The 25,142-nt window shown below is 42.5% G+C and overlaps 1 protein-coding gene across 1 annotated transcript in view; it reads right to left on the bottom strand.

Moving 5' to 3' along the window:
* Positions 1 to 25,142, bottom strand: part of LOC141986678 (tyrosine-protein kinase TXK-like) — a 71,730-nt gene that overhangs the window by 34,551 nt on the left and 12,037 nt on the right. Inside the window, exons 2-12 of the mRNA XM_074951451.1 lie at positions 20,057 to 20,108; positions 19,742 to 19,841; positions 18,047 to 18,258; positions 15,741 to 15,806; positions 14,367 to 14,421; positions 12,064 to 12,143; positions 5,970 to 6,097; positions 5,193 to 5,267; positions 4,086 to 4,257; positions 3,233 to 3,449; positions 1,755 to 1,819 (exon numbers count right to left, since the gene is read on the bottom strand). Of these exons, the coding sequence (XP_074807552.1) occupies positions 1,755 to 1,819; positions 3,233 to 3,449; positions 4,086 to 4,257; positions 5,193 to 5,267; positions 5,970 to 6,097; positions 12,064 to 12,143; positions 14,367 to 14,421; positions 15,741 to 15,806; positions 18,047 to 18,258; positions 19,742 to 19,841; positions 20,057 to 20,108 (1,222 nt within the window). The remainder of the gene's footprint in view (positions 1 to 1,754; positions 1,820 to 3,232; positions 3,450 to 4,085; positions 4,258 to 5,192; positions 5,268 to 5,969; positions 6,098 to 12,063; positions 12,144 to 14,366; positions 14,422 to 15,740; positions 15,807 to 18,046; positions 18,259 to 19,741; positions 19,842 to 20,056; positions 20,109 to 25,142) is intronic.

The following is a 25,142-nucleotide window of genomic DNA, read 5'->3' as shown; positions in this document are numbered from 1 at the left end:
ATCTCACTGATACCAGCTGCCATACCAGTGAGAGACACAGTCTGATTCTCCTTACACTTTATATATTGTAATTGCTATTACAATATATAAAAATATTATAATTGTTTTATTATAATAACTCCATTGTCTTTAATGGAGTTACATATGATTTATACTTGTGTAAATGAATGAAGAATCAGGTTCGTAATCTGTGATTTCCTGGTGTCAGAACTCTGGATTAATTCAAACAAGATTCACTGTTAGCCATCTGTGCTTAATTTTTCTGTGAGCAGAATTGTGCATGTTTACCGCCACAGCTAACTAAGCTTACAGATACCACAGAGATAAGTACGATGTAAATTCCCAGATAGATTAGTTAGAACTACAGTAGCACTTTTTTGGTCATTGACTAGAAATAAAATGGTGAAAATCCCTTAGAAAATAATGTATACCAAATCATATCATACGTGATATACACATAAATCATGTGAGTAAAAAGCTTTATATTAAATGTGTGAATTGAATTGCACATGGACACATGTCCAAATAAGTGCCAATACAGACTAGGAGATTCACCAGGAAAGGTATAATTCAATCCCCCTGATTATGCAATACTAGAAGTAGTCCCTGTACTCTTGGCAAGCAAGTCAATAATAAATTAATTATTCTGTCTCTTTTTAAATAGACTTTGTTGTACATAACAATGGGTGGCAGGAGACCATGACATAAACAACTTGTTAGTGAAATCCTCTACCTAGTTTCATGGCTCGCTGTAAGATATGTGAGTCCTGTGTATTATTGCAGATGCTGTTTGGGGGGGGCCCAGAGCAAAATCTGAAACTCAGGCCTGCCACCCTTCCAGAAAATGACCTTGGAGATGAAAGAGTTTAAGAAGAATACCCACAAATCATTAAACCAAGTATGCAAAAACACTGAATGGAGGCCCCAGGGCGGTGGGGTTGGAAAGCGAGCCTGCCCCACATTCACCCTGCAGCAGTGGCTTCTGTCCCATGGGGCTGGGCCCAGCTCCCCACTCTGGTCATTGCAACCTGGCACAGGGCATCACAGCTCCGCTTAGCTTTGGACTGGCCACCCCTCCATCATAACAAAGGTGTGGCCAGGTTGCAATGCCACTAGTTTTGGGACCCCCTCAAATATGGGGCCCAGAGCAAATTGCCCCTTTTGCTCCTCATTACCTGCCCTCCCCCCACCTCACAGACAGCCCTGCAAATGAGGCTTGAATGGGAACCTTTATGGTGTGCATGCAACAGCCCTGCCAGGTGTGCTGGAAGGGTGATTCCCTGTAGACAAGCCCATAGGAGCTGTGCTAAGATTATCTTAGCTAGAAGCTTTTAGTATCTGACACTTATGATAAAACCAAATTTTAAAAGGGCCCTCAACCCAGCTTTTGTGTGTGCACAAATTTGTGTGCAAACACCATTGCATTAACTTTTCCAACACTAAACTGCATGAGCAGCTGAAAGATTATAATACCTGTAAGCAAAATATTAATGCTTGAAGAATGCACATGCACGGATCTATGTATGCACAAATAGAGGTAACTTTTAGAAAATGTGCTCCTTAGTGTGTGCACCAAAGTACAAGGGAATCAAAGAGATGAGAGGTAATTCCATTGGCAGTATCTACATGCAAAATAACTGGTACTGGCAGTTTTGTAAACTAGGAGGTTAATTCAAGGCCTCATTATTGCTAGTTGAAAATATTTCCAATGTAGTTAAGATTCAACACTGTTGTTATACACAATTGCTGCATACCTTGTCATTCCAAAGTCAGATATTTTAACTATATTCTTGGCATTGACTAAACAGTTCCTTGCAGCCTGCAGGAAAATGAGAAAAACATATCTGAAATCTAACTAAAGCATCCTGATAAAAATGCAACAGCTCACTAGTACTTTACTCATACAGTTTGCCTTGTTATTTTAGCCATGTTGGTCCCAGGATATCAGAGAGACTAAATTTTGTGTTGAATACCCCCCACAACACGCCTTTCAATATCCCTGGGTCCCACACATGCCTATCACATGTGGTATCTCTCATCCAGTGCACTAAATGCCCCAATAACAACTATGTGGGTGAAACCAGACAATCACTACGCACTCAAACAAACTCACACAGAAAAATGATCAAAGACAAAAACTTCATATCACCTGTGGGTGAACACTTTTCACAAAATGATCACTCCGTATCTGACCTCTTTAGTCCACGTCCTTAAAGGAAACCTGCACAACACCTTCAAAAGATGAGCCCGGGAGCATAAATTCATAACTTTGCTAGATATTAAAAATCATGGTCTTAATACAGACACTGGATTTATGGCTTATTACAACAACCTGTAACTCACTAATCCCACATTTTTGTCCTATGATTGTAAAGGTGTTAAGGGACCACTTCACTATGAATGGTCTCTTACAATACATGTTAACCATTTTTGCTAAATAATCTGTTCTATCTTGTATTTAGCTGTGATACTTAGAGTACCTTTCCAAGACCTGAAGAAGAGCTCTGTATACTCAAAATCTTGTCTCTTTTCACCAACAGAAGTTGGTCCAATTAAAAATATTACATCGCCTCCTTATCGTTCTTATTCATACAGTGTTTATCTGCTTAAATGTTCCTCTAGATGTCTCACATCAAACATAGCCAAACTAAAGCAAAGCTAAAACTGAGCCAAAGTAGTTTTGGCAGGATGTTCTGATGTTACACTAAGATGTCTTCTGTTATAGCACAAGATCAGTTGATGATAAGGAGGTGTTAAGACAATACAATATTTGGACATCACTTTCAGATAACATGGTTACTTTCTCTGACTCCATTCAGTCACTAAGTGTTCTCTAACTCTTCATGTGTGAATATCTTTTGTTTAAAGGGAGTTGTAATACAGTAAATAGTGTGTAAATTTTCAACAGCAGCAATTGCCTACAGAACTCAAGAACATTTATAGTAAACAGTTTAAATACATTAATTTATGCAGCACATCACACACATATGCACATTTTAAGGGTTAATACCTTAAATAGAATGTTACAAAATCCACAAACCACAATAAAAATGAGTGAGCATCAGAAATGTTTCCCTGTCAGAATACAACCTTCATCAAAATAACACACTGTTGGTCCATTGGATCCTGCAGTAGTTAAACCACACTTACAAAATATATTAGTGCCCATAAGGTATAATGACATGTATTTTGTTACTGTCACTACAAATTACAGAGGACCTGCTGTACTTACTAAATCACGGTGAATAAATCTATTTCGTTCTAGATACTCCATCCCTTCACAGACATCCTGGCACATGCTTAGTAGCATTTCTTTGTTAAGCCTCCCCTGTCTTTGCCGAAGGTAATTGAGCAGGCAGCCATTTTCCATGAACTCAGTCACTATGTAGAGAGGCTTGTTCTGTATGCACACTCCATAAAGCTGTACCAGCTTTGGGTGGGATAATTTCCTGTTAACAAGGTGCATGTCAGTAACTAGACATTTGCCACTGACAAACAGTTAAAGAAGTTTTGATTATTAGGATGATTTTAGAAAGTATTTTGTGAAATGTTAATATGATATTTAAGTGTATGATACGCTGTATTCAACTGCAATGGACATAGGACCTGTTATGTCATCTACTACCATTTCTTAATTCAAATCCTTCCTTAAATCACCTGTCTGTATGAATTCTTTTAGTGATAGTCCACTGAGAAATTAAATATAATAGGCACTGTATCAAGATTGGACCTTTCAATTCCTTGTCTTCCCAAACTAGATTATGCCTGGCTTTGTGCAGTTGAATAGATAGAAAGGAGCAGCTATCAGTGTACTTTCCCTACTCAGCCTTCAATTAAAAATGGAAGTGACCTAACGATACAGTGTTGCACCCAGTGTACAATGTGTGTGTACTATGAAGTTAGTACAATTTTAATTGTAAACTCATGGAGATTGGTCTGTGTTGTCTTCTGTGCATTGTACAGTGTCAAGCACAATGATAATACCCATCAAATAAACCTTATGAAAACATCTTTGACTATATTTGTTTCTTATTACATCTCAGTTTAACCCTTTCCACCAGGCATGAAACAGCCATTGTACTTACATCATGACTTTGGCTTCCTCAATGAAATCATCTTCAGACATTGCACCTTCATTGATCGCCTTAATGGCAACTTTGACAAGTGCTCTCCATTTACCCAGATGAACTATTCCAAACTGGCCACGCCCAACTTCTTTCATGAAAGTCAGCTCAGATGGGTTTATCTTCCACTTCTCTGTGAAAGTGAGCTCAACATGTTATAATAGCATGGTACATGCCAGCTGTCCTAACCCCTATTTATGGTGCAGGAAAAATGCCCCATTCTCTGTAGTATATACACAGAACAGATAATCGTTTGTTAATTTCATCCATCGCCTGTTATTTGCTATGAAAATTTTCATCACCCCTATTATTTGAGATATGGGATAATCATCTAACACAGGAATGTTTGGGGCTTGAAGGTAGGACAGATATTTAATTATCCACTACATCTGAGAACATCATGGGAGCACTTCAATATGCGTTGTCCATCACTCTCATCCACCTCCAGACAGTGATGTGATATTATTGATTAGCTGGCTCTATTGTGACATCCACAATGATTTTTGCCTTTCACAAGTAGTAGTTCTAGGAAATATATTAAATATATTAATTCCCAGCATACAATTTGGAGGGACTCATTCTAGATGGGTATTCACCAGCCAGGTGAACTTCATTTACTATCGTATATAAACCAAAATTATTTGCATTGCTCTTTTATGCACTGTTAAATGCCACTCTTATTTCTAATAGCTGCATGGTTGGCAAGAACAATCTTGATCTCAATTAATGTTAACATCAATTGTCTATACATTCAAATAGGCTTCAATGGCCCTTAAAAGGCTATGGAGTCTTAGGTCTTTGTTCACAAAATGTGAGAAAATTTAGAAGCAATGTTAGTAATGTGAATGAGACCATTCTTCTAAAATGATACATGCCCAGTCAGGTATTTCACTGAGTTTTGGATCCTGAATAAGAAATGGATAATTCCTATTGATGGACATGTGTTTTCATATATTAATTATTACAGGGATAATTTCTTAACATACCTCAGATACCAAGATGATAAGCATGGTATAAAAACCTAGGAAGATGTCTAAAACTCTACCAAAACAATACCTCAAACTTTACCATAACTAAATCCTGCCGTTGCTGGTAAACAACTTCCCATTGATCCAATTGGATGTCGGAGGCGAGTGATGAGACCTATGGGTGACAAAGTGATAATATTCTTTAGAACAATTATCCTGTTATCCTATGCATCCATCTTAGCTTCCTAAAACAAAACCTATTTTGTTTTCCTCATTCTTACTCACTGAAGTTACTTTTTTCTATATTATTTACGACTTGTTCCGATGTAGCCCTGGTGAAAAGGAGTAACTGAGGGAAAAGCATACTCAGTCCTTGGATGGATAGGGTGAGAACACTGGCATTTTGCAGCCTGCCAGATAAGTTAATAGGTAGGAGGACAAATACATTACACAGTTTCCAAAGGCCCACAGGATTCAGCTTGTTTATTATTAGTAGTAGTAATTATTTATTATTTGTATTACTGTAGCACTTTAGAGCTCTAGTGATGAATCAGGACTGCATTGTGCTAAGAGTTCTTCAAACGCAGAACAAAAAGATCATCCCTGCTCCCAGGAACTTACACTCTAAATAAAAGACAAAAGGCAACAGATGGATATAGACTCAACCCCAGTTTTTGCACCATACAAAACTACTGATCTGGCACAAGGGATGGCTAAGAAATTGAACTTTTCTCTTCAACATTTTGCAAACCTGTCTCTTTTTAAAAAGACAGAACTTGATTCCAGGAAGGGTTTTTCCTGAGCTCTCAAAGTCGTATCTGCAATGAGCTTCCAATCATCATCAGGATTAAATCCGTATTTGTTTAGCTGCTGTTACCTGCTGCATTATGCTGGTGATACTGGATGAGTTCAGGAATGGATGGAAAGAGGTGCTTTTCTGCTACATAATACTGTTCTGAATGGTTTTGCTTAATTTGATAATGTCGGATATTTCCACTGTGGCTTCTGAAATCAACAAAACATCAGTTACTTGAAAATAACCATATTTTGATAATATAAAGCTGCCTGATTTAAATAATATTTTGGACAAGAATTACTATTACACAATAAGATCTATGGGGAGGAAATACAATTTTCCTGTTTAAAATTGCTTGGTAGAATTATGATTGGGATAATGTTTCAGGGGGAAAAAACAGAGCTTATCTGAATACTTCTCTGACCTCTGGGGATGAGATCTATGGGTTCAGAATTAAAGAAATCTATAAAATAAAGAAATAGTAATAGCCAGGGATGCGAGCCAAAAACTCCTCTGCTCCCTTTCCTCCCTACAGCAGACATCCCTTTTGTAACTATTCTGCAGTCATTTACTAAAACCAGTGGTGGGCAACCTGTGGCCCATGGGCCACACGTGGCCCGTCAAGGTAATCCACTGGTGGGCCACCAGACAGTTTGTTTACATTTGCACAGCTGCTTGTAGCTCCCAGTGGCTGCAGTTCGCTGTTCCTGGCCAATGGGAGCTGCGAGAAGCAGCTCGGGCTGCAGGGACCTGCTGGCCGCCATGTCCCACAGCTCCCATTGGCCGGGAACGGCGAACCGTGGCCATTGGGAGTTGCGAGCGGCCATGCAAACGTAAACACGTTGTCTGGCAGCTGGCCAGCGGATTACCCCGATGGGCCACAGGTTGCCCACCACTAACTAAAACATTTTGACATCCTAGATGTCTCCGATGGCCAAATCGTGGTAACTTGTAGACCAGAGTGATTTTTACTATTGACTCCAACAGGATTAGAATTTGGAACTTATATGAAAGATCAGCTACTATTCTATCTTATTTTAGTCTCTCAATCAATATATATCCTCTGAGATTGTACCTCTTCTTGCATTATGGGAGTAATAGATATAGGGAACACTTCCATAAATTCAGGTGTCACTGCCCATACCTAGGCAAGAGTGCAAATAGATACAAATGCCCTATGTTTGCTGAAATCTTTATTCATTCTTTAATAAATTCCTTTCTGAACAACTCCTGTCCCCCGCCCCCCCCCCCCGTACCTCAACTCCTATAATTTCTTCTTCTGTGTTTTTCCTAAACCCCAAATTTCAGGGGGTCCAAATGCTGTGGCCACTCATACTATTCTGTCACTTCAGGAGAACATGTGATGGCATCAGCCCCATTCACTGTCATTGGTGTCCTTGCATGATCCTTCCAGTTTCTCTGTAGCCTAAGCACTTCCCATAAAACCTGTATCTAGTATACCACTTCTTATCACTGTATCTATAGAAATTATCTGAATGATACACTAGGTAAACTATGTAATGCTCTAGTTTCCTTGCATCTATCTAGGCTTTTCTAATGATACCTCTCAACAGGTATATGAGCACCTCCCAAAGAGTTAAAAAACTAATCCATAAAAAATGGTTCAAGTCCCAAATTTCCTCTCTATTTCCCCAAAGGCAGTCAAGAGACTTTTTTCATTTGAGTTTTTATTCTTTCTTTTATTTCTTCTACCCATTCCTCTTTTTTCTTCACTGCTTTTTGCTCCTGTTCCACCTCCTCTCGTCTGTACTGTTTTTGTTTTTTAAATTATTAATTTTTCCAAATACAACCACTATACAAAAATTTCAGATTCATCATAATACATAAAGGAATTAAAGGGGTTTAGGACAAAAGTGGGGGATGGGAAGTGTCATATCTATCTTCAGGGTTTACTTTAATCATAGACCCCTAAAAAGGCAGTCCAAATTGCTTTGAATTTTTTGGGCATTCCATTTCTGTGGAATGCCAGTCATTTATTAGCTGTATCATCCATATTACAGAGACAGACCTCAATATTTGGTGGGGATCAACTTTTGCATTTTTCAAGGATTAATTTTTTAGGGACCAAAGCTGCACATTGGAACCATGCTGCCTTGTTACCAGGTAATCTCCAGGTATCAGGAATATATCTGAGAATGAAATCCATTTTAGCATCCAATATCAAATTGATCCTTTGACCCACCTCATACCAGAAATTCTTAATACAGGGGCACTCCTAAAACATATGAGCTAATGTAGCACCAAAGGACTGCCAACAGCAGTCAACATTTATGAGGTCTATTACCATTAGCTTATGTGGGGACCAGTATATTTGTCTTTTGGTGAATAAGCTGTAGTGTCATGTCTATAGTTGCTTTTTAAATATTAGATACAATTGTATTCCATTGGGTCAGAGATCGTTGTATATCGTCGTATATCTATTCCAAGCAGCTCTCAAATTATCATTCTTTAGCACAGTTTTTGGGGCCAGAAAATTGTAACAGGATACCGCTGGCCAAGTATATCCAGAATGTTTCCTCCAAAATAATAAAAGTTCTGGAGGTTCTGTAACTCCCAGTGCATCCAGTCCAAATAAATTTATAAGTCAATGCTTTAGCTGGAGATATTTCCATGCTATGTACCAGGGCGAGCCAAATTGTTGCTGAAGAGCTACAAAGTGTTTAAATTTATCATCAATTAGATTCAATACAGTCATAATTCCGCTGTCCATCCAATCCGTCCACACTGATCTGCCACCAATTTTAAGGGTAGTATTGCTCCAGTAGGACTGGTCTCTACTGATTTTAGTTGTGGTTGTGAGAGAGCCAAGTTGGACAAATGAGGTTTACACTTTGTTTTAGAAATGGTGAAACTAATGAGGATTCTGAACTTTGGCAATAAACTCCAAGTGTTAGTATAGATCTAGTTATAGGGAGGGAGAGGAGGCATCTCCCCAACCCCAACTTTCAGATAGAATGGGGTGGCTAATAACTAGGGTTGCCAGGTGTCCGGTTTTCAACTGCAACGCCTGGTTGAAAAGGGACCCTGGTGACTCCGGTCAGCACCGCTGAGCGGGCCATTAAAAGTCCGGTCGGCTGCGCAGCATGGCTAGGCAGGCTCCCTGCCTGCCATGACTCTGTGAGCCTCCCAGAAGCAGTGGCTGGGAACCACAGCCAATGGGATCTGTGGGGGTGGCGCCTATGAATGGGGCAGAGCACAGAGATCCCTGGCTGCACCTCCACATAGGAGCCAGAGCGGGGACATGCCACTGCTTCCGGGAGCTGCTTGAGGTAAGCGCTGCCCAGAACCTGCACCCGATCCCCTCCCATGCCCCAACCCCCTGTCCCAGCCCTGATTCCCCTCCCACCCTCTGAACCCCTCAGTCCTGAGTACTCTCCTGTACCCCAGACCTCTCTTCCCCAGCCCCATCCCAGAGCCCACACCCCCAGCCAGAGCCCTCACCCCCTCGCGCCCCAGCCCTGATCCCCCTTCCACCCTCTGAACCTCTTGGTCTGAGCCCAGAGGATCCTCCTGCCCCCCAAACCTCTCATCCCCAGCCCCACCCCAGAGCCTGCATGGACCCCTTACCTCCCCCCACCTGGGCCCCAACCCCTGCCCCAGTCCTGATGCCTCTTCTGGCCCCCAAGCCCCTTGGTCCCAGCCCGGAGCACCCTCCAGCGCCCCAAAACCCTCATCCTTAGCCCCACCCCAGAGCTCGCACTCCCAGCTGGAGCTCTCACCGCCCCCCCCCGTGCCCCAACCCCCTGTCCCAGCCCAGAGCCCCCTCCTGCATTCCAAACCCCTCAGCCCAAGCCCTGAGCCCCCTCCTGCACCCCAAATCCCTCATCCCCAGCCCCACACCAGAGCCTGCACTCCCAGCTGGAGCCCTCACCCCCTCCTGCATCCCAACCCCCTGAGCTAGCCCAGTGAAAATGAGTGAGAGAGTGAGGATGGGGAGAGCAAGCAACGGGGGGGGGGGGCGGGATGGAGTGAGCAGGAGGTGGGGCCTCGGGGAAGAAGTGGGGAGGGATAGGGCAAGGGTGTTCCGTTTTGTGCAAATAGAAAGTTGGCAACCCTACCAATAACAACAACAAATTCTGGTTGGCTGTGAAGAGGAAAGAGGGGTGGTAGCTGAGGAAGTAGAGAAGAAAGTTTGAGGCTGCTTTGTTAGCAGCCATCCTCACTCCTCCAGGGCTGTCTAAAGCAGCGGTTCTCAAACTTCATTCCATCGTGACCCCCTTCTGACAACAAAAATTACTACATGACCCCAGGAGGGGGCACCGAAGCCTGAGCCCTGCTATTCCGGGAGATGGGGTGGAGCCAAAGCTCGAGCCCCACCACCTGGGGTGGGGGGGTCCGAAGCTGAAGCCCAAAGGCTTCAGCCCCAAGAAAGGGGCCTGTTACCTGAGCCCCGCCACCCAGGGCTGAAGCCGAAGTCTGAGTCCCACTGCCCAGGGCCGAAGTCCTCAGGCTTTGGCTTTGGCCCTGGGTGGTGAGGCTTGGGCTTTGGTCCCAGGTCCCAGCAAGTCTAGCACCAGCCCTGGCAACCCCATTAAAAAGGGTGGTGACCCCATTAAAATGAGGTTGCGACCCACTTTGAGGTCCCTACCCACAGTTTGAGAACCCCTGGTCTATAGGGTTGCCACCTGTCTCAGTTTTCCTGGAATCATCCCTTTTTTAGGTAGCTGTCCCAGGAAATCTGTAAGCCTTCCCAGGACATTAAAAGTCCTGGTTTTTATTAGTCACACACCCTCTGATTCCCCAGTCCCTAGTGGCTGTAGTGGGGGGAGCTGGGGTACAGCGATGCCTATGTAGAAGGAGCTATCACTCCAGAGTGTCTGGGAGCTCCAGGAATCAGTGGCTCGGAGTCATCAAGTGGGACAGGGGGAGTTTGGGGCTGGCAGTGCCCAGTCACCACCATACAAGTAACTGTTGTGGGGTTTGCCATAGGGCAAGAGCAGGGTAGATCCAGCCTCTTTCACGAGATTGGTGCCCCCAGGAACAGGAGCTCCACAGGGGCTGGTGCCCTCTCCCATGGTGGGATGGGAAGACAGTGCCCAGGATTATATGTGCTGAGGTATGGGGGGCAGGTGAATGTGCCATTGTTTTGAACCTCAGAGAACTGCAATTACATCCTCCTGGCAGCAGGGGAGCCCTATGTACTCCCTGCTGCTATTGCTATGGCTACTGTGCACAGCCACTTTCTCTCCTTCCTTGCCTGGGCCCTGCGCTTGCTGGCTCTGAAGGTTTGCCCAGCTGGCGGGGGCTTGAGGGAGCAGCAGGACTAGAGCAGCAGCGTCTGTCTCCCCTTCCTCCCCACAGGGTGGCAGGGACAGGCGAGGGGACACCTCTGTGGGGAACAGGCACAAATTGGAGTCACAGCTATAGATGGGGCAGACACAAAGGGGAGGGCAGGGTTATGGAGGAAACAGGCTCTAGGGAGCAGCTATGAGGGGAATCTATCTAAAGAGACAAGATGGCATGGTTGAGGGGATGGGTAAGAGAGGCAGCGTGGCGAGGGGGTGAAGGAGAGATTTGGGGTGAGGGAGGGAATGAAGCAAGTTTGGGGAAAGGAGAGATTGGGAGGTTCTTGGAGAGGAGAGGCTTGTGAGAGAGGGAGGAGGCTATGGAGGTGTTTGTGGGTAGCAGGAGAGGCTGGGCGGGGGGTTCCCGTGAAGGGGAAGGAGGAGCGGTTGGAGATGTAGCAGGAGGTCAGTGCGCTGGCTACAGCATTGCATGGGAGCCAGCCAGTCAAGGACTGCACCGTAGGACGAGAGGCAAGAGGATGCTACAGTAAGTCTTGTTTGCTTATTATTTTAATTGGATGGATGAAAGGGACTTATGCTGGAACCTTTTGGGTTTCAGGAAAATGCAGGTGATCTTGTCGTGCTGTATGGGAACGTTTGCATCTGCCGTCCCCACCCCACAACTTTTGGGGCAAAATTACTCCATTGAGCATTAGTATTGGTATGTACCTTTTAATTAACTGGAAGGATTGTAATTTGCAACAAGGTTTTCAGTATTCCTTATACACAGTATGGACAATGCTGTACAATATTGTGCTGTACATGTATATTGTGCAGCAAGCAAGCCACTTTTCACAAAGAATTGTAATTAAGATATGTTTTCATCTGTTTATTTAAATTCTTAACCATTCAGAGCAGCAATCACTTACCCACTGGATCGTGAATACACAGACATTGTGAGGGCTCCCTTTTGACTTGAATCTCTGACCATAAATGCCCCTTCTTTGGACTGAAAAGCAATTCAGATTTAGTTTATCCTTTCTTTTGTGTTTGACAGAAAATTCACATGTGATAAGACATTCAGCTGATTACAAAATACTGTTCAATATTTTATAAAGGAACCAAAGAAAGCTAAAGGTCAGGAGGTCAGAGCAGATGATGTGGTGGTTCCTTGTGGCCTTTAACTGTATGACTAAAAGAACAGTAACTTCTAAAATGAGGTAATGTACTTAACAGTTGTAGTGTATTGTACAATGCAGGTGATATCTCTTTTTTACAGCAGGAAGCTAAGTACTTTTCTGAGAACACCTTAGAGTAAATACGAATATATAAATGCTGAGTCATTCACCTGTGTGTGGATCACTGTTGGGTGATTCCAAGGATATTACTTAATGCAAGAGAAGCACTGGTGCCTTTTGACTGTTGGATACTGATGTTCAAACTGTTCAAACTTTACTAGCATGGTTTATGATATTAGAACACAAGACTTATATAGTAACATAATACTCTAATGATCTCTACCTAACCTCCTAATTTCTACAGCCATAGAGCTATTTACTATTTCTAGTTATTGGGGTCTTCTTCCTATATGGAGCTATTTCATTGCTTTATATCATTGAACTAAGTACACAAGCCTGGTGATATTATATGTTATGTTTGTAACACTGTGTTTGGAGACTACTTGTGCTGTACTGTACATTTTCTTATATACTCAGTACACCAGATGAATGGCACAACGCCATGGATATAATTCACTGTTATTCATTAAAATACAGGTGACTATCAGTGGTAAGTTGAAGATAACTCATATTTAACATCTTAAATATATTGAACATTTACATTTAACCCAGTCCACTGTTTCTGTGAATGTTTATACTTCACTATGCTCTAATGCGATACAGACCCTTGAAAAATTAAAGAATAAAGAGCTAAAACTTCATGGCTATTTGGCATCTGTGGAAGGCTCAAAATATAGTGGAACCACTGTGGTGCTTCGTGCTTCTGTTCAGGGGACCAGGAGGAGAAAGGCCATAAACCCTGGCAGTTCATCTTCATATTAATGTGGAAGGGGAATTGTGAGTGGGACATCTGCATGATAGACCTCTGGCTAGCTGGATTGTGACCTGTGTAAATCCTGTAGTCACAACCCTGTGTAGCAGGTTGCAGTAAGCTTTAGCTGTACAGTGTAGTTTAAGTGCTGTAGTCATAGCCATGCCATTGGCTGGAGGAGCAGAGTTAAATATCTGACTTGGTTAACACAAAACTAAAGATAGGACATACAAATCTATAAATATTTGAAGGGTGATAATGCCATGGTGACTAGGAATCATTTAGAGTGATTCATGGGATTATAACTAATAGTAATGGAATGAAATTGAGAAATGGAAATGGAAAAATTAGACTGAATATCAGAAAAGTTCTCAGAGTTAAATATATTTGAATACTCTCCCATGGGAAGTGCTGGAAGCTCCATGTTTGGAGCACTGAAAACTAGACCACACAAATCACTAGAAAATATACTGTAAAGCAGGGTGGTAGACTGGATTATATAAGAGCTGTTCTTTTTCCTCTTTAACACCTATAATTCTGTATATTTCTGTGCACTCCCTCTGGCTGAGCTGTATTTTATCCAATCCCTGTGTTGGCCCCTGAGCAAAACTCTGTTATTCTCTCTAAAATAGTAACAATTTGAAGTCATAGATACAGTTGTATTTTATATTGACATGCAGTTTTCTTCCCAAGGGTTCCACATTGCTTCACACAAAATATATAAAATAGCACCAATAAAACACAATTGCCTATGGGCAGGACTAAGTGGGACACAACATGCTGCATGACAATAAGAGGAGTAGAAATTTTAGTTAAGGACACTGGGGCAAACCTCTACGTTAACTAAGAGACTGTGAGATTTTTAATGTTCATACAGAGCAGACAGATTTCAGTTTTTAAAGTCTCACTCAAAAGACACGCACAGTAAACTGCACAGAACTCAGTTTATCTAATATGGAAGTGAGAGACCTAAACAGAACAAGTTCTACGGAGTCTAAGTATTCCATACCTGATGTTTAGACCACCAAGACATCCCTTCATTTTAAAGTACTCTATCTTATTGTACAGTTAGCTCTGGATTTGATTGCTGAACTCTTCATGATGCATCTTGTAATACTGACAGAATAATTTAGATTGTGGGTAACTTTGCAAACAATGAAAGTTTATAAACCAACTGAATTACCTCCTGCCTTAGTAGAAGTTCTGCCTGATTTCTGGTTATGTTTTTACAGTACCACCTACAATAAATGACCAAGAAAAGACAGCTAAATTATGTTCTGATTTCAAGCTGTTTTAATAAAAATACTTATTGACTCTATTGTAAAGAGCAACACTTCTTAACCATTATACTATTCCCAAACCAAAAACGTGGTTAATATAAAGCTATGGTTGTAAACAAACAGCTATTAATTTTAAACCACTTTATAAGACCATTTCAGCTATAATAATAACACAAACAAAAACAAGATATTCGTGAATGAGAAAATTCAGAGCTAAGGTTAAAAAAACAATGTTGAAAAGTAAAAATGTTAAAGTCATAGTTTAAAAAATCAAAATGTCAGAAAGTCTGGAAATATTTAAAGTTCCACTACCAATTTTAACTCTGCCCCTTACTATCACTCAGCTCACCCTAACTAGTGAAAGAACCCCATTAGCTTCCTCATAAAATAAGTGTTTCCTGTTTCATAGTTATATTTTTAAAATGTGCCCATCCAGCATTCTGAGTCTCACTCGCTAATTTATTTTAAAAATTCCTACACAGTAACAATGTGAAGTGTGGTGGTTTCTTGCACATGCCATAAGAGTTGTTAGAGGGTCTAGTCTTCTGCCTTTGATAAATTGGCGGGTTTACAGTCCAATGTGTAGAATTTTTGCTCATATAGTGTCTCATAATTGAATATGTGTTGGGATTGTGGCTGGGAAAAGAGGGCAACTTTACTGGTGTCAAGTCTAGCCTGATGATTTTCAATATTTTTTCCCATTTGTTGTATTTAAAGTTGAGACTAAGTAAAATCCTGGATATAAACACTCACAAGTTTGGGAACTTTTGCATTTACACTTGGTGTCTCAGGCCCATCTCTGGCTAGAATATTTGAGAATTTTACTCTTCCTCACCAGTCAATGAACCTTAAATATGTTGAAGTGAGTACTGGCTATTCATTGAAATGTACAAAACAGGAAAAGATCAGAGTATAATAGTATCTGGCTGTGAGTGCTAGCAAATAGGAAACATCCAGATTGTGACATCTTGACTTATGCAAACAGATGCAGTTATACTATTTATTGTTTATGAGCTACCAGTGTTTATGACATTCTAGTCTCATAGCAAACAGCCATTGATTTGAATGGAGAAGAATCATGAAAACTGGAAGACAAATGGTAATTCATTTTTAGGATGATGATTTATAAGAAAAAAATAAGGGTTTAGTCCTGCAGTCGTTACTCAGGCAAACTCCTGTTGACTTCCAGTAAGGACTGAAAGATCAGGACCTAAAAATGTACAATCCTAACCAATTCTCAGGGAGGAGACACAATAATCATTTTCAAGTGTACTTACTCATGTGCTTCTAAATTATTTCGCTCGTTCTCAGTTACATAATTGCTGGGAATTAGGCCTTCATTACTAAAATAAATACAAATGAAAGATATAACACAATGTAAAGTATTACTGGGATTAAAATGTGAATATTCCTTTCACTTAAGAAGAGGGCAACTAACACTTTGGCCACATATTAAGTATGAGTTATGTTTCTGTGAATTCAGACAGTCATTGAACGAAGACCCCCAAGATTCTTCTTATCAACCTGGTGATTTTTCAAAGGGCAGATGATGGGCAAATACTGACTGTATGAATTGTTCAGTATGGGACTGTTCTCTGGAAAACCAGAAAATGGGTGAATTTGTGTTGCCAGCTCTGCATAAGACCCACCAGGTGGGACTGAAGCCTAGATTCTACCTTTGAACACATACGCATGGCCAGTGCACACATTAGAAAGTAGATTGAGTTGCATTATATATATATATATAACCTACATTTTACATAATTGCCAATTATTTTAAATCCCACCTTCAAAAAGAACCAGTGCGTTCAAGGTTATTATGTATTTCAGCAAGCTTGTCACTGTACAGTTCCTAATTTGGACATACTCTGCGGTTCAGATGCACAGTACACCAGATAACTGTCTAATCTCTGAACAAGGCAAATTCTTTTATATGTATCTGGTGGAGTATCACTGAGCCTCTAGGTGGAAGAAGTGTGTTTAGAGGTGGGATTTGAATTAGGAGGGGATGGTTATTTGGCACATAAAAAAAAAGCAGCTATTCCAAACATAAGGGGAGGAGGTGTGGATGAAGACATTAAGCTGAGAGAAGGGGGACACAATGAAAGCATTATATGGGAAGAGGACCATAAGTGAAGTTCAGATCCAGACTTTTTTTAAAGTTCAGGGGTATTTGGATCTAGGATTTTGGTTCAGGCAGACCTAACTCCAAAAACAATATTTTACTGAATTACATACCCTTTCTGCAATTCTGCTCTGAGCCACAATGGTGCAACCCTAGTAACTTCAATATAAGATATCACTGTATGAAACTAGATGGGAAGATAGGCACAAGTGTGACTAAGAGCAGAAATTTGCTTAATTGTCGTTCATCTATCTAGCTCAGAGGTGGGCAAACTACGGCCCACAGGACTGTCCTGCCTGGCCCCTGAACTCCTGGCCCGGGAGGCTGTCCCCCCTCCCCCGCAGCCACGCCGCTGTGCGGTGCAATGCTCTGTGCTGCGTGGCACGGCTGCCTCTCCTGGTGCAGCCGCGCTACCAGCCACCGATTCTCCAGGCAGTGCGGTAAGGGGGCAGGGAGTAGGGATGGGGTTGGATAGAGGGCAGGAGAGTTCAGGGAGTGTCAGGGGCATGGATAGGGGTCAGTGTGGTCAGAGGGTGGGGAATGGGGGTTGGATGGGGGCAGGGGGGGGCAGTCAGGAAGGAGAGGAGGGGTTGGATGTGGTGGCAGGGGGCAGTCAGGGGACAGGGAGCAGGGGGGGTGGATGGGGCAGGTGTTCCACGGGGCTGGCAGTCAGGAAGGAGAGGGGGTTGGATGGGGCGGCGGGTGGCAGTTGGGGCAGGGGGTCCTGGGGCTGTCAGGAGACCGAGAGCAGGGGGGGCAGGGGTCCCCGGGGGGCCGTCAGGGAACAGGGGGGGTTGGATGGGGCAGGAGTCCTGGGGGGGCTGTCAGGTGGCAAGAAGCAGGGGGGTCAGATAGGGGGCAGGGGCCGGCCATATCTGGCTGTTTGAGGAGGCACAGCCTCCCCTAACCAACCCTCCATATAATTTCAGAAACCCGATGCGGCCCTCAGGCCAAAAAGTTTGCCTAATCCGATCTAGCTACTTATATGACTGTAGTTGCTATTTTATCTGAATGCCATTTCATCACACTCACATAAACTTTCTTCTTATTCACTGTATTGTAAAATACTTTACAAATTAAGTATGAAGCACCAGATTTTCAAAAGAGCTCAGCACCCAACAGGTCCTAAATGAAGTTGCCAGGTTTCCAGAACTGCTCAGCAGCCAGCAACTCTTCTCAACAGCAACTCTTCTCAAATTCCCAAATACTGCTCTTGTTTAGCCTGGTGTGTGTCTGTCTAGATTCTAGATTCCCATTATTCTCAATGGGAGATGCTGCGTGCTGAATGTTTTTCAAAATCTGGCTGCTTCATATAGATGCCTAACTGGGAGCTGCACACTTTAAAATCTGGCCCTAAAATATATTTATGCCTCTAATTTTTGTATTTTTGTTTTTTGGGGGTTTTTTTTTAGGAAGATAAATAGAAACAAATGGGTCCAAACATGCCTCCTCTCTTACCCATACTGGTCTCTTGCCTTCCACCAGTGGGGGTCATACTTCTCAAGGATAATGTATTCTTCTGATTTCCTGAGTGTTAAGTCACAGGGTCCTTTGGCAAAAAAATCATAGAGTGCAATGACTCTGATTTTCTCTTCATACTCTCCAGGGATCTGTGGGGGTAACGCTGGTGGTGGCTTCCTTTTTGATTGCTGAACAAATTGCCTGTCATGCTGTTGAGAGAAAAAAGTATCATAATTGGTTTGCATTTCTTTCCCTGCTTATTATTAGTATTATTATTAGTAGTAGTATTTTATTTTATTTTTATTTTTATGTTGTCTCTGTTCCTGAAAGAAACTGATCACGATTCCTTCCTCCCTACGCCTTATCATCCGGTCAGTTGCACTTGCAGGAAGGCAACAGAGTACTGTTGATTGCGCTTGGATAACTGTTACTCAAGCCAAAGTTACACTGACAAATAAATAAATAAATATGTATGTAGTGTGACTGTTGCCAAAGTAGAGCATTTCCCCCCCAAAGTGCTCGCAGTTACATTAATGCGGTATGAATTCTGGGACAGCTCCTCAGCTGATGTAAATCAGAATAGCTCCATTGAAGTCAATTGAGTTACACCAGCTGAGTTTGGAGAACACTGCATACATGCTTAATATATCAGCAGGAATACAAACATTTTGTTTTGCATGAACATAGGGCCTGGTTTTGCGCTCAGTTACACTGTTGTAAAGTTGGGAGGAACTCACTGAAGTCCGTAGAGTTAGGCCAAATGAAAGTAAGACCATACTCAGGTCTTTCGTGTCTAGAAAAAATACATAACAATGTAAATCTTCTAAATCTTTGCACTCTTATTAAAATACTCTTTACAATATTTATATGAAGTATGTATTACTGCAACTTTAAAGATTTGGCAGGGAGTTAGTTACACTAGTGCAGTGGTTCTCAAACTTTTTTTTCACGTACCACTTGAAAGTGATCTCAGTGGAGGGTCTCAGTGGACCACTTAATGATCTTTCCAAATGTTATTTGTACCGTTAGCTAACTATTGTAAAGCACTTTGGATAAAAGGGCTATATAAAAAAACCCTTAATAATAATTAACTTTTTTTGTTCTATAAATAAAAGCACACAACTCATATTTTAATATCAGTAGTCTTACCTTTCTATTGCAATGGATGTGCCCTCTCTCCCCAGCCATGGCAGCCCCTGAGCTGGGGCTGGGAAGAAGGGGGGTCTCTCCCCCACCACAGCAGCCACACAGCTGAGGCTGGGAAGGAGGGCCGTCTCTTTCCGGCAGCCGGAACCCTGGAGCTGAGGAAAGTCGCCTCTTTCTCTGGCCACCGCAGCCCTGCACGTCCCAAATTTCCCCCACCCCTTCTATTCACCCCACTGCCTCCTCCCACCTACCCCCATTTCCTCCAAGGCCACCACCTCCCCTAACATGTGTGTTTCTCCAGGGTCCAGGCACCTACTAATTTGGTGGGTGGCCCTTCATTTTCTTGTGTGCAGCCACCCAGGGATGCACCTTAGAAGGAACTATCCACGGACCACCTAAATGGAGTTCATGGACCACTATCCACGGACCACAGTTTGAGAACCTCTGCACTAGTGCCTGCTCTGGCATATATTCAGTGTCTGGGCTTGGATAGGTCACTTAACCTCTTTGTCCTTCAGTTTCCTAAATCTGTATGATTTTACTTACTCTGTGCTTTTGGGTAGACACATAGGAGAGCTGTTGTGACATTGAGTATCCAGCCATCAAGTCTTCATCATTGTCCAGGCTCAACTTTGTCCTCACTGCTCTAATTTTGGAGAATAAAAACAGTGCTTGTGAGAATATATATCACCAAACAGATTAGCTGTGGGAGAGGGAAAAGGTCTGTAAATGTTTAAAATTTCAGCACATTTACTGAAAACTGAGGGGTTTTAGAAGCTTTTATATGTGACTAGTTTGAAAGCAAATGACTTATTCTGATTAGCTTAATTACTGGCAAGTTGAAGCTAAACTTTGAGTTACCTTTTCTGCACCGAACAGCAGCAGCAGCAAAAAGCAGACTGGATGGTGTGATCTGAAAAGAAGAACATTTCTGTATTTTTAGTACTGTTTTTGGTTTACTGCACTGAAGTGTGTAATAGGTTCTCTGCCATGGACTTGCTGTGAGACTCTGGGCTAGTCACTTTGGACCAGATTGTGGAACATTTACTCATGGGAATAGTCCAACTGAAACCAGTGGAACTACTTGAGTGCTTGCCAGCGTAAGGAAGGACTCCACAATCGAACCCCTAACCTCTCTGTGCCTCAGTTTCCTCATCTGTTAAAATTGAAGTTATCAGTGCTTTCCCACTTCTGTAAAGCACTTTGAGATCCACAGATGAAAAACACTATACAGGTGCTAAGTATTATTCCTATTTACAGATGGATAAATTATTAACCACAGTGAGCAGTACAATAATAAAATACTGATTAGGATATTTTTTCTTAATGAATACATAGCACCAGAAGAGCCTCTGATGTTACAAATGTCCTCTTGTGAGGTGTGAAAAATCTGAAGAACCAACCTGGCATCCCTACACATTTTTTATGTTGAGCTCCCTATTCATGTTTTGCTTGTAGTCTAGTCACCGTTCTTGGCTAAGATTTAAGAGAAACCCTGTGTGGTGATACTCGATTGTTTTAATCAGTGTGGAAGCTAGATATCCAAGGAGTGCTACAGGTTCCTTCTGTATGCAGCAGCAACCTTTATATCCTTCACAAGTGAGTCCTGTCTCTTCTTTTCCACAGTGGACACTACATTCTTGTCATTAGAAGATACTCTAAAGACACATATTAGGTAGTGTCCTTCCCTTGGGACTGAGTATTTTTCCAAGTTTATCTTTCATGCGTGTTCTTTTCAAAGTCACACTAATGTGTTCAGTTTTTTTATTCCCTCTTCACCATTTTTGGTTTGTTTATACCCCCTATCTGGGATGATGACCCAGTTTCATTTAATTTATATGTGAGGGATTTGGATGAAGTATTTCAGTGTAAGTAATAAGAACATCCATTCTCTATGTAGTCAGTCTAGGTAAGAGAGGAAGTATAGTATACAATGGTTAGCACATAGGCCTCTGAGTTAGAGCTCTTGAGTGTTAGTCCTAGCTCTACCATGTTTTCACTGTCTGAGCATGGGCAAGTTACTTATAAGTTAACCTCTCTCTGCTTCATTTTTTTCATCTGTAAAATGGAAATAGGACATTGTAAGAATTAAGTAATGTTTGTAAAAGAGCTTTGGCATCTTTTGCTGTATAATCTCAGTGCAAATCATTATTATAAGTCTTTCAGGTATAGAAGCCTTACAAAACAAGAGCTCAAATCTGATCTCAAGAGTTAGTCATGCATTCCTATTTATCTTGTATCACAGCTGCTGTGTTTATGCAATTCCTCATATGCTGTTTGCAAATGAACAAGTGGAGAGAAGACACCTAATGGGGTCAGCTGCAGCAAGACAATTGACCTTTTACTCTGACCTAATTTCTGGATGGATGACACCTGGGGTGGGAAAGGGGCTTTAGCTGGGTTTCTTGGTTGGAGGTTGCATGACCTTTAGGCAGCTGAAAGAGAAGGAAAAGTTAGGCAGCTGAGATATGGCTGGGATGTTCCCATAACCACAAGGTTGTGGGTGGGTTAGGCAGCTGTTTTGGAACTAGAGGAGCTGCTTGAGTTGGAGTCATTTTAAAGATGAGTATATGTTAGCATAGCACCGCAACGAAGTTTACTAAGAATCTGTGTAGCATAGCATTCAAAAGGTTAAGTGGCCTTATTACACCTGGTGAAACTTGAATTATTTGACCAATAAAGAAAGATACAGTATTTAACAAATCTCACACTATATAAAGGGAAAGAGAAGGGCAAACTTCAGGGAGATAAGATCAAAATTAGTTCTTAGTCAGAAGAGGAAGAAACCTGTGGCTTATGCTTGTTTTGCTTTGAAAAGTTACCAGTGAAGCTTGTGGGGGCAATTTGCCATCGACCATGACATCCTGTGAAGAGCCTACAGTGTGGGACTTTGACAAGCCCATTTTAATCACAAGATATCATAAACCGCTTGATAAAAGTTTCCAGTGACGGCTATGGAAAATATGAGGATTGGAAATGCCCAAGCCAGCTGACATTAACAATTTTTTTAAAGAAGCCAGACTAAAAAAGGTATGTGCAGTGTGATCAGTTTGCTGCATTACTTTCCATTGTACATGAAGCTATAACCTTGCCATATAAAATTGTTACTGTTTAGCTTTGCCAGAATGTGTTTTCTCCTACTGGTGCTTGCTGTAATTTCTAGTCCATTTACTGTATTTTCCAGACAAGGAGCTATAAACAAGAAAAAAGAAAAGTGTTTTCAACTTTCAGTATCTTAATATCACTGGTCTATGTTTACCTGCAAAAGAAGAAATTCAGAGGGAAAGTCTGAAATAGTACTGAATTGATTACTGGAATGGCATTAGATGGCAGTGTGAAATTGCTGGTGCAGACTTTTGAATGAGGTGAACTGACATTGGCCACTAGCGATCTCATGGTCTTTTTCATTAGAGGAAGGATGTTTAAATTCCAACTCGGGTAATTACATACTACTTACCAAAACTACCCAAGGTGTTTCAGCTGGGGGCAGTGTTTGCCCCGACTTAGATAGTGTATTGCAACCATGCACTGTTAAAGAGCTTCTGCATTCTACCACAAAGGTGTCTACATTTTAGTGATGGGTCACGTAATCCCTGTATATCTTGCCTTAGTGCTGTGAGCCTCAATGAACATTTGTTAAGTACTTACCAGAGATATTTAGATCTGGTGCTGTAGAACTTCAAGTATTATTAAAACAACATTCTTAAGTACACTGAAAATCTGACTATAACCACAAATGCAAATGAATTCAGAGTTCAGGCTGGTTTGAATAAAGGTGGAATGTCAACCCAGGAATTTTCTGCCTTCACTGAATTTCAAACTCTTTCTGTAAAGTATAGGCACTTTCCACACTTGAATCTACTTTGCTAGGTTAAAAGAAACCAGCAGTAAATGAAATGTCTGTAATGCATTTTACATATATCCTAATCATATATTTACCAGCTAGTTTCTTATAGTGCCTAAGGAATCATAACAAACTTTGGGCTGAATCAGTAATTAGGGTGTTTCATGGTATGCAGTGTAGGTCCCTGTTCTGCACTCCTTACTTGAGCAAAACTTTCACTGAGTTCAGTGTTTTGACTGAAAAAGAGTGCAGAATATGACCCATAATCCAGTAACTGTGACCTAGAAGATTACTATCTCTTGCAGAGAAATGAGTGTGAAAGACTCTGAGATGCAGGGTGTTTCTGTGAGGTTTGCTGCCCTTCTTTCTTCTTCCTACCCTACCATGTTCTCCTCTGGTTCTGTGGAGCTCACAGGGCGTGAGGCCCTAGGAAAGGGACATCCCCAGCTTTGTAGAGGCAGATCTGTTTGCATGCATACTTCCTGATTTGGCTGTCTCTCTCTCCCTTGCAGCACAGGTTCTGAAGGAGTTATTTTGTCCTTGCATTGATTCCCACTTTGGCTGCTCAGTAGCAGCTGTAGAGAGACTCAATGGGAGTTAAAGCTCTGAAATGTATTATTGAAACACCATATTTCTGTGTGGAAATCTGACAAATCAGCTGGGGACAGCATCATGAAATAAGAAGTACTGTGAGAGCTCTTCAGAGACTACTGAGAGTTGCAGGTTTTAGGATTTGATTCCATGGGGCTAGTTAAATTTGGAAACTTTGATTTAAAACGCTGGAATGCTATTGGGATATCCCAGGTGAAGGCCTATTCAGGTGGTCTGTAGGCTGTCACATCTTGCGAAGTTACTGGTGAGCCTGCTATTTACACAATACATGTGACACTACTTTCTCATTCTGATGTCCTTGATTAGAGAATCACAGACCACTAAAGTGACAGAATAACTCATAGTGACTCTGCAGCCTCTATCAGGAAGAGAAGATGACCCATACCTGTACATCTAAAATACCCACCACAAATGTCAAATTGCTTGGCTCTCTGTGTGAATAACTCAATTAGACTTGCTCACATCATAATCTTGTACTAGCAAGACAGGAAGTTATATACACACAGAGCTGACTCCAAGTATTGTAGCAATGATTAATAAAGTGGTACAGGAAGCCTGCACTTCCTGACAGAAGCACATGCAGCATATTGCCTCACATAAACATCTCCGCACTCTTTATTACTTATTTTTTTTTAAAATCCCTCCATTCAAAAGAAAGAAAGAAAATTAACTTCATTTGGATACAAAAAGCCAAATTCGGTTTTCTTTAATGTACATGGGATACTTGCGAGATAAAGAAGAATTGATCACAGAACTAAACATTTAATTGTAACTGTGATGCTCGCAGACCAGATGCCAGCCTATGTCAAGGCCTCTTGGCATGGGCGGCAGGTGAACCTGACTATAACCACAAATGCAAACTGCTTTGGGGAGGCTAGCCTGCCAGCCCCACCCCTTCCACCCAAGGCCCCGCCCCCTCACGCCAGACCCCTGAAATCCCCCTTCTACTGCGTAAAAGGAGAAGCCCTGACTCTCTGAGGGGCTCCCGCTACCAGAGGAGCCCTGGCCCGCCTGCCCAAGCCATAAATTGGGCTGAGCCGCTGCCGCCGGCCCTCCTGACCCACCCACCCCCACCGAAAGCGCTAGGCCAAGCCATCTTCCCCCCGCCCCCACTGCCGGCCCCAGGTGCGGGCTGAGCCACCAGTCTCCCTGAGGGCCAGGCCAGGCGTGGCGCTGGGCAGAGCTACCGGCCCCCCCCAGCCCCCAAGTGCCTGGCAAGCCAAGCTGCCATCCCCTTGCCAGAGTCAGGCCAGGCTGAGCCACCATCCCCCTAGAGCCAGTTCCTCCTGCCCCTGAAGACCCTGCCCCCCGTCGAGCTGCTGGCCCCAGTGCTCAGCGGAGCCTCACCAGTCTGCCGGCTGCTGGCTCTCTGTATCCCTCCTCACTCTCCTGTTCCGAGGAGGAGGGGGGACATGGCAAGCAGCAGAGACCGGGCGGGGGGAGCGTGTGGAGTGGAGGAGGCAGTAAGGATCCTGGGGAAGGGCTGGGGCC

This window comes from Natator depressus, chromosome 4 (assembly GCF_965152275.1).
Source record: "Natator depressus isolate rNatDep1 chromosome 4, rNatDep2.hap1, whole genome shotgun sequence".
NCBI classification, from domain to species: domain Eukaryota; kingdom Metazoa; phylum Chordata; order Testudines; family Cheloniidae; genus Natator; species Natator depressus.
Note: the sequence above shows the minus strand (reverse complement) of the source record. Positions and strands in the feature narration are given on the sequence as shown.